Below are 10875 nucleotides of genomic sequence, written 5' to 3' on the forward strand. Positions count from 1 at the left end.
CTATAAAAAATTGCATAGCTTTTTACGTGTGTTTACGGATTCTCATCACTTGAACTATAGATACTCGATATCATGAAATAATTGACTTTGTTTCCTGTATCATAATGTGCTTCGAAATAATCGAAAAATAGAAATATTCAAGAAAATATACGCACACTACTTGTATGAAAACAAGCACAAAATGGCCACGCGATGACGGGCTAAGACTACATCTATACTATAATACTTTATCTATGACTAGCTGTTGCCCGCGACTTCGTCCGCGTTAGTATAGTAGATCACGTCCCAAGTATTATTTATTGTACAAAAATATTAAATGTACAGCATTGACTTTCCTACGATTTTATTATATATAGATGTTCCATGCGGCTTCGCTTGCGTAATTTAGGAATTTCACGCGACCGTACATTTTTCGGCAAAAAATAGCCTATGTCCCTTAACGTGGTCTATTCTTCAAGTTTGCCAAATAACATAAAAATTGCTGCAGTAGTTCTTAAGTATCTTAAGATAATAAGCAATTTCATATAATTTCCCCCGTTTTTTCCACATTTTCCTCTATTTCTTCGCTCCTATTAGTTGTAGAATAATAAAATATAGCCTATTGCCTTTTTCGATAAATAGGCTATCTAACACTGAAAGAATTTTTCAAATTGGACCTGTAGTTTCTGAGATTAGCGCGTTCAAATAAGCCCTTTCAAATAATTTCCCCCCGTTTTTCCTACACTTCCCTCTATTTCTTCGCTCTTATTAGTCTTAGCGTGATAAAATATAGCCTATAACCTTCCTCAACAAATGAGCTATCTAAAACTGAAAGATTTTTTTAAATCGAACCAGTAGTTCCTGAGATTAGCACGTTCAAATAAGCCCTTTCATATAATTTCCCCCGTTTTTTTCACATTTTCCACTATTTCTTCGCTCCTATTAGTTTTAGCGTGATCAAATATAGCTTGTAGCCTTCCTCGATCAATGGGCTATCTAACACTGAAAGAATTTTTCAAATCGGACCAGTACTTCCTGAGATTAGCGCGTTCAAATAAGCCCTTTCAAATAATTTTCCCCCGTTTTTTCCAAATTTTCCTGTATTTCTTCGTTTCTATTAGTCTGAGCGTGATAAAATATAGCCTTCCTCGATAAATGGGCTATCTAACACTGAAAGAATTTTTCAAATCGGACCAGTAGTTCCTGAGATTTGCGCGTTCAAACAAACAAACAAACTAACAAACTCTGCAAAATTATAATATTAGTATAGATTTATTACCAGATACGCTTTTTTTCGCAGCTCTAATAGGGACATCCTTATTCTATAGAGATGGTAGATAATAGACAATAGATAATATTGTCATGGCAAAATGTGCTACAATTTGCAAAAAGTCATAAAAAAAGTTAACGACGCCAAACTTTCACGATTCACGTAGCGATTTTCGATTTTTCATAAATTTCTCAGATTTTACTGTGTATTTTAAGGACTAAACGTATTATTTAGTATCATAAATACTAAGCGAATAGTGCTTCACCATTTAAGGTGTCTGGATCCGTGTAAACTTGGATAAAAGTTGCAAGCAAGATGCTGGGTTCAGGAGATAGTAGTTTTATTATAAAACTGAGAGGTTTACCATTTTCTACCACAGTCGACGACGTAATAGACTTTCTTGGTGGTGTAAATATTGTTGGTGGCAAAGATGGTAAGTAACAAATTATTTTAGAAGGTTCCCATCCTTATCTTACAAAATGCTTAATTGGGTTCTATTTTATTTTGAGCGTAAGATAATATGAAATTCCTAGTTTATAGACAATGTATGACAGATACATGCACTCAGTAACTGCATGTAGTTACCTCATTCAAAAATATATTTTGTTCACATGTCTATATTTCTAAATTTAGCTCATACTTCAACCTGGCATGTTGAACATTTAATTTCATATTAAATATTGTATTAATTCTGTGTCTAAATGTTACTTCTACCTTCTCAAAGTCCATAATTTTGAGGCTAAATTCATGGTACAAGAAATTTTGCACACCAAGACAAGCATTCAGCCAACAACTATTGGCTGAATGTTTGTCTTGTAAAGGTTGTCCATGAATATTTATTGAGCTATGATATATGCTCCATAGATAATATGCAATCGAAGTGTATTTTAGCAATATGTTGTGTAAAAAAGAAAGTAGCAATAAGACAGTGCTTGCGATTGCTTGACTGAATTTCTATGTGTTTGTTAAAAATAAAGATGGATAATATATTTACTATAGTTTGTGCGTTCTAAGATGATATGGGTGACAGTTTTGATGTCCCTTGCTATGGGTTTTTTTTTTACAAGAAAACAAAAAAAATCTAAATGTAATAAATTATATTCCATCTACAAAAACAAATGTTTCCTATAATTGTAAATGAATAAAAATGAAAAGATGCTAAATGCTAACTTATTTATAAAAATTATAAATATTAACTGTGAAATAGGAGTATAAAATTATTGCTACGAAAACATTTGAAAAATGTCATATGCATGAAAGGGAACTTATGTCAATAGAGATTGACTCTGTTGAATCGAAATCAAATCGATAAAAAAGGGCGGCCATCTTAAATCGCCGGCGCCACTATGAAACGTCAGTACGAAATCGATAATTTCGATTGTAATTCCTTTAGGAAGTGATTCAATACTTTTAAACTATCTATTAATTTTTGTTAGGTAACTCCCTACTATTGTCAATTATAATGTGTCACGCATATCATCATAAAACGCACAAACTATAAAAACTTTAATCAGGTTCTATTTTTTTATTTAATTTTTTAACTAATTTTGAATGATACTACTATGAGGCTGTCATAGTTGCCAAGCGCATTTATGAGCCTCATCAAAATTTGATAAAAAAATATTATAAAAGATGTCAGCAAGAAACCATTAATTTTCAGGTGTCCACCTGACTGAAGTACGACCTGGCAGACCATCAGGAGAGTGTTTTGTGGAAGTGCAGAGTGCCCAAGATGTTGAAGAAGCCATGAAGAAGGATAAGGAAAACATGGGCAAAAGATATATTGAAGGTAAGACACCTGAGGGCTTAGCCAACATGTTTTCTTTATCGCTTCTTTATAGAATCTAGCTGTCTAGCTGATCAAAAATGTATGTAGCGTTTGATAGAAGCCAACATTCAACTATTGTTATGTCAATTACATATATTTTGAATGGCGGTTTTATAAAGAAACGATAAAGAAAATGTGTTGGCTAGGGACTCAGCACAAATATATTAACCTGTTGATAGTGGAAAAACGAGACACAATAGAATTTCTTTTGTGTCTCGGTCACCGGTTACCGTATGGGGCTTGATGAATTAATATTGTATTTGCTATGCTATGAAGCTATCAGATTGGAATGATAGCAATATTCTACAATATGTAAATATTATATATTTTAAACTGCAATGTTATCTATTACATTTCATATATTAATACGCAAGAACAATTTGAAACCCTTTTTTACGAAAAATGGGGAAATGTAGGAGCATGAAATTTTGCACAGTTGTAGTTTATATGGAGAAGGAGTGCATCAAGCTAATATTCTTTTAAAATTCTGCGTTTATTATACATTATTTTAATAAATAAATTATAAAACATTACACACACTACAACATGCACACTACCATGTTTTGACTGACAAGCCTATACACACAAATTATACTCCTTTGTTTATGGTTGAAGTTAAACGTTGAGCCAAAAAAAGAAGATAATTGATTAAACCATTGGGCAATTTCTAGTACTACTTAATAAAGTTACTATTTTAGTGTGTTTTTACTTTTAGTTTTTTCAACTGACCGTCAAGACATGGAATGGGCGCTCAATGCTATGCGTCAAAGTGAAAATGGATTTGAATCTATCCCAAACGTATCTGATGACTATGGCATTGTTAAACTGAGAGGTCTGCCTTTTGGCTGTTCCAAGGAAGAAATTCTACAATTTTTTGACGGTATGTTCCATTGGAATTTATGTGTTCAATAGTGTGTACTATGTGTGATAGGAAATTAGATTAGTTGTGATGGATTATGTTGTAATTTGATAGAACAATCACATTTTTTGTGTGGCTTTCCAGTAACCATTGTTAAATAGAAAAAATATAGAGAAAGCAGTAATCCATGCACATTTTCATAAGAAATAGCTCTGATCTAAAACTATGTGTAGCTTTTATATTTTTCATTAAACTACAGAGTTCATAAAAATGCATAAAAACTATGTTACAAATCCTTTTTATTGAAAGAGTATTAGGAATTAACATACAGCAAAAATGTATATTATATAAGATTTTATTCTTTGTAAAGTTTTTAAGGCACTATTGTTTTTTTTGCTGAAACCTAAGTATCATGAGTACTTTGCAATATCAGAGCTATATCTAATCTACAATAGGAACGAAATAAACGGAGTAACGGGCATTAACGGATGTTTATTATCTGGGCCGGGCAGGGCTGATGGTGGTCCAGGATGGGGTGCACTTGCTCTCGGACCACACGGGGCGGGCCTCGGGCGAGGCGTTTGTTTACTTCGCTGACAAACAGAGCGCACAAGAAGCGCTGAACAGGGACAGGGAGAAAATAGGACACAGGTGGGGTGGATACGTATTGTGGCAAAAGATATTTGGCAATGTTGTCCATGATCTTTAAACAATACGGGACTTGCTTATTTCCAGTTTAGGTTGTTGGTGATAGTTTGTCTAAATGATTTGCCTTCTGTTTCATAATAAAAAATTAAAAAGATATAATAATAAAATAAATTTTAAGTTGAACTTATGATTGGTCATAGGGGTCCTTGTTAGAGCCATATTTTCATTTGTTGTTGTTAAGTTTAAGTAATAGAGCTATAAAGCTAGGGGTTCTTTATCTTTAATCTTGAGTACTTTAGTCACATAATTGATTTTTATGTAAGGTCTGCATTCAATAATAATGAATACAAAATTGATGCAGTCTCTTATTTTAATGTTTTTATTAGTTCGAACACCAAATCAGTTTAATGATATCAAGAATGAAGATAATTAGTTTTATCAGAAAAGTAAGTCTTATTTTTTTGTTAGGTATAGGTGATTAAAAAATTGTCTTGCTCCTTCTTTATCTTTACCATAAAAAGTGTTGTTAAAAAAATTGCATGCTTTTTATTTTCCAAAAAACATTGCCAAATATCGCAGTTTGATTGAGCTCAGCCACAGAACTCAGTATGGTGTAGTGGGTTAACTCTGGGACCCCTGAATTGGATCTGTGATTTATAGATTTTAATAAAAAAAGTAAAAAAAAAACGGGATATTGCTGAACTAAACCAATATTACAACTATAAATCATGGTTTCTTTAATTATGGCGGTTATATTAACCTCCGTATTTGGGATTTATAAATTTTGTAGAATAAGGGCTTCCTTACATGAGACATAAGCTGACCATAGACAATTTGAACAATTATACACTTGGGTGTTTTTTTCATTAGCTGTACAATTATTTGGCTTGCGTTTTTAATTTCATTAATCATTTTTAGCACAGTTATTATAAATTATGCTCACATTTTCAAATGTCAAAAACAACAATACCAAACAAATTTTTCCACACTTGAATTTTGTTGCACTAATTGAATCCATATTTTTTTATGCCTAATTTAAATATTTTGTTTAAAAAATTGTCTGTGGCAGCATTATTGTCTATAGTAGAGTTTAGTTGACATGATTGGTTGTTGAGTTGTCAGAGTTTGGGCGGTCGGGGTGTGGCGACGGGGGAGCGGACGGCGGGAGATATTGTCTATGGTCGAGAAGGGGAAGACGAAGAGTCGACGTTGTGGGGTTGAATGGATGAATTTCCATTGATTTTTTATTTTTTTATATTAGCCCATAAGACAATATATTATTTAAAATGATACAATCGATATAACATGTACTATAAACTAGATTTTTCTTACACTGACAATGTTCAAAACTTATTGTTGAAAACTTGGTATTTTGATAGAATAGTGATTTTGAATGCCTCTTGCTTGCTTTGAACTTACAAAAGATCACAAGCAAAGGTCTGAATTTTTGGATATATGTAGTAACATTGTTGTAAACATTGAGTTTTTAATTTCATTTTTAGAGATGTAACAAATCATAGGATTGTGACTTGTCCTATTAAAGTCGCAACACTTTGCCGCTTTTAATTCACTTTTAACACTTAAAATCTTTGACAAATAAAGATGCAACACTTCTGATCCACTTTTAACATAATAATATCGAATAAAGTTCTTGACACCTTTACTTAACTCTATTTATCTAACATTACAGATACATAGAAGTGTTCTTGAGCTCTGCGGACGATGTGCGCGACTACGGCGCCCGTATGGAGGGAGGCGGGTTCAAATCCAGCCGCGGGTACCGGCCGACTCCGTACGATAGGAACGACAGATTCGGCGGACGATTCGCAGGACGCGGCAGGGGCGCTTTCGGAAGAGGTAAGTAAAACTGAGGATTCAAATTTGTCCCGGATGACACCCAACATTAATAAATAATTAATTGTTAAAAAATGTCGTGCTTGTTTGATCTGATCACTGACCTCCATTATACAAGTACGCTGGACTTATGATACCCTTTGAAATGACAGCTATTTTTTGTGCCTATATGAATCAGCGCCCCCAATGCGGGGGAAGAGAACTAAATCTGACGAAAAATGACGTTTGAAAGTCGCCATATTGGCGCTGATAGCTGTAGTGGGAGTACTTGGAACTAAAAAAGTGTTAACTAGTTTCTATTATCCCAGTTATCTTTACTCTGTGTATGCGTTAGGTGGCGGCGGCGGTTTCGGTCGCGGCGGCGGCGGTCCGCGGCGCGGCGGGGACCACTGCGTGCACATGCGCGGACTGCCATTCAAGGCCACGCCGCAGGATATTGCTTACGTGAGTACTATGGACTTCTATAATTGTAATTTATCATTTTGGTATTTAGATCTTGGTAGAATTAGCCGCACAGGTAAGTACGAAACAATAATTATTATAGTATACATATTACTTACAAATTTATTTAAAGTACAGAAAAAGTATAAAAATATTTGTCGTTTACCTTAACGATTTCCGTAAGAAACTATTTATTTTCCTTTTACATGTTAAAGACAAAATATATATGAGTAAAGGACAAACATCTCGAATCAGCGCTTTAGTGCTTGAAACAATTTCTTCAAGTAGGAAAGTTGCTGCCTTAGAACTTATATGTTCTATTCTGCAATTTCTATTAATAAACGTTAAACTTTTATATGAATCGTATGACTACAGTTCTTCAAGCCGATCCGGCCGATGAACATCAACATCCTGTACGACAACAGCGGCCGGCCGTCCGGCGAGGCGGACGTCGAGTTCGAGTGCCACGAGGACGCCATGAGGGTGAGCACTTGTTTGTTAAGGGTGCCAGTGCGGGTGGGGAGTAAAAACCCAGCTGTACCAACCACACAACCAAGTGTAAAATGGGACATTATTTATGAATTAACTTAATATGCTATGTTATATTATTATGTAAGATTGTTATTATTTATATTATTATGTAGTATTTATATAATATATGTGTATATATATATGTAAGTATGTGTATATAAGTTTTTTTTTTTTTTTTTTTTTGGCGTGATGGACTTACCGATGTTGCGGTGATTTATTTATGTTGTTATCCTTGGTGCGTAAAACTTGATGGCTCCAGCTGACGATCCCCGCTGCAGTGATGGTGCGGCTGGTGTTCTTGTGGATCGTCCGATTCGGCGAGATATGGTGGCAACTGGTTGGTGATTGTGCTCGTGATTCCTCTTCCCGAGATGGATGGTCGCTGATGATGATGGCGATGACTGATGAACGTGATAGTATGTTGTCAGCCAATGTTGTTGCCGATTTTGTTCGTAGATTGTTGTCACGTTCGTTTTGGCACGTTCTGGCTTCCGCGCGCAGTCGAAGTATATTAAGGTCAGCGAGTTTTAACTTATGCGCGCTGCACCTTAATAACCGTTTTTTGATGATCCGCTCCCTTCTTCCGATTTTCCGTTGATTCGATGGCGGCTTCGTCAGCGTATCTTCGTGAAGGTTGAGGTTATCTTTTTATGGCAGCTCCAACTATATTTCTTGCCACTTATTAATTCTCCGAATATAATAATGATTGCGGAGCGACAGTTTCACGTACGTGTTCTCTCTTTGATGTCTGAGTGGTAAGTCTCCACCAAGCCAATGTCACAACATCTAAAGGCAAAGGGTGGAGCAGCATAAAATCTAAGGAAATCGGAAAATGTCGGATCTACTGGCCGCCACACCGACTGGGACCTCACCGTTCAAAACATTAATATTATTATTATGCAATTTATAAAACAATAAATGTATATATTTATTTATTATATGTATAACATATTATACTCTATTCTATTAAATATACATATACACATATATATATATAAAAAAAAAAAAAAAAAGTGTCCATGGCGTGATGGACCACAATTAATTAAAATTCATAATATTATTTCAATTATCCTTGGTGCGAAAAATCTAAATAATAAAATAACAAAAAAAGGATATGGACGAACAGTCTATAGACGGCCCCAATTTTATAATAAAAAAAAAAAAAAAAAAGTGTAAAATGGGACCGTAAACATGAATGTCTCTGATGTATTTTTCTCCAGATTTTTCTTTTCAAAACTGTATCGTTAAATCCATGCTGGTTTTTAACTTACAAAAATAAAGTTATATGCTTAGGCTTTTCTCAATGGAAAAAAAGAAACTTATATGTTTCTCTGTGAATTTTCTTAATGTAAAACATTGTATTGCAGGCGATGCGCCGCGACAAGAATAACATGGAGCACCGCTACATCGAGCTGTTCCTCAACTCCTCGGGCGGCGGCGGCGGTGGCGGCAAACCCTTCAGAGGGTTCAGGAACTACTAGCTGACCCGTATAACATCGAGGTAAGAGGGTGTTAATATTGCCGCTAGAGGGCAGGATGACTTTGTATCTTGCGACAGCAGACAGCAATGCAACAAACACGTAGATATCGTTACGTCAAAATTTGTTTATCGCGCGGGAACCGTACATTTTTCCGTTATTAAAAGTATCCTATTGCCCTTTTCCGGGACTTAAAGTATTTCCATACCAAGCAAAATCGGTTTGGGCGTGAAGAGCTAACAGACTGACACACTTTCGCATTTATTATATTAGTATGGAAGTATGGCACGAATGGGCCGGCTCCGCCGGAGAAATACCACGTTCTCACAGAAAACCGGCGTGAAACAGCGCTTGCGCTGTGTTTCGCCGAGTGAGTGAGTTTACCGGAGGCCCAATCCCCTACCATATTACGTTCCCTACCCTCCCCTATTCCCTTCCCTACCCTCCCCTATTCCCTTCCCTTCCCATCCCTACCCTCCCCTATTACCCTATTCCCTCTTAAAAGGCCGGCAACGCACCTGCAGCTCTTCTGATGCTGCAAGTGTCCATGGGCGACGGAAGTTGCTTTCCATCGGGTGACCCGTTTGCTCGTTTGTCCCCTTATTTCATAAAAAAAAAATGGATTGCTGCTGGAAGGCAGGGTGGCTTTGTATCTTGCGACAACAATGCAACAAACATCAGGCAGATGCAGATATTATAAAATATGTGCTGTCAAACAGTTTTAGTTTTCCTTAGTCTATGGTTATAGGTAGAATCGGGATATCATTTTATGCAAATTTATCTTGAACGATCAAAATAAAAGTTTCTATATCCTAAAAATTACCATATTCAATCACTCATTATATTTCAAGAACTAAATTTTTCAGCGATGATTCTCCAAGAATTAACCAGTTAACCAATAAGTTTTTTGTTCATTTTCAGCATCAAACAGTACGAGCTATACGTCACTTTCTATCACTCAACTCTCGAAGTTTGTAAGGCCTTCAACATTTCGAAGAAAATTATTTTCATGCAAGACAGAAAGTCCAGCTATTATTTATGTTCCGTTACCAGAGCAATATGATGTAAGTGTAAACTGTAGGGCTGGTATAAATAGTCAGTACTCAAGATGCATCTCGGTCTCAAGACACGGTTCAGGCTCTGTGATTGTTTGGCTGTCAAAATTTGGACCAATCACAGAGCCGAACCGCGTCTTGAAACTATTTATACCAACCTAGGACACATTGCGTATGTCGTAGATGTCGTCGAATTTTATACAAAATACACATAATATTATGGAGTTTTGTGACTTGTTGGTTTGACTATAGACTCATAATATTTTTTTTTGTATTAAACGGAGTTTTGTGAAGTGTGGAGGCCTTAATTAGTTAATAAAATGTGTAAAGTTTCAAGTATTTTCATCATTCGTATTTTAAAATTGCTTTTTTTTCGCCAACTACATAATGCAAACTTTTATAATTTGCAAGGTGGATTTATAGTTGTGATTTGTATTGCAGTCTAAACTCGAGCTTCATCTATTTATTGTGTTATGTGTACTTATTTGTTTTAATACAACTAAAAAAATGCTTTCAAATTATTTACTTAACGTCCACAAATTACGTGAGGTTTTTTTTTAAATTTTCTAATCCTCCCTCCCCCCTGGTGAGATTTCGAGAGATTTTATTCAATCCCCTCCCCCCCCCCCCCATTTCACGTGAGATTTTTCAAAATGTGGGTTTCTTACGTAAACGCGTTGGATTGTTTGACAGTAGATGTATGACGTCAAAGTATGAATGAAATTATTTTCTTTCGGACGAATAAGTGAATGATCTTAATCGTATTACGATTACGCTTACGATTAAATCAGCATACTTACGTACAATTTGGATGAAATGGACCAAAATAGTACATTGTTTTAAACAATGAGAAAAAAAATACGTGAAATTTGGAGAAAGGGGGCGCCCTTTCTCCAACGTAAGATTTGACTCGACCCCCTACCTCCCTTAAA

At 35.4% G+C, this 10875-nt stretch overlaps 1 protein-coding gene across 1 annotated transcript; it reads left to right on the forward strand.

Moving 5' to 3' along the window:
• Positions 1 to 1396: 1396 nt before the first annotated feature.
• Positions 1397 to 10015, forward strand: LOC121725472 (heterogeneous nuclear ribonucleoprotein H-like). The gene is made up of 9 exons (XM_042112475.1): positions 1397 to 1682; positions 2910 to 3038; positions 3793 to 3957; positions 4449 to 4587; positions 6275 to 6441; positions 6773 to 6882; positions 7255 to 7362; positions 8778 to 8911; positions 9810 to 10015. Exons 1-8 carry the CDS (start codon positions 1565 to 1567, stop codon positions 8889 to 8891), a joined length of 1050 nt encoding a protein of 349 aa, XP_041968409.1. The 5' UTR covers positions 1397 to 1564; the 3' UTR covers positions 8892 to 8911; positions 9810 to 10015.
• The last annotated feature ends 860 nt before the right edge of the window (positions 10016 to 10875 follow it).

The sequence above is a fragment of the Aricia agestis genome, chromosome 3 (assembly GCF_905147365.1).
Source record: "Aricia agestis chromosome 3, ilAriAges1.1, whole genome shotgun sequence".
Taxonomy (NCBI): Eukaryota; Metazoa; Arthropoda; class Insecta; order Lepidoptera; family Lycaenidae; genus Aricia; species Aricia agestis.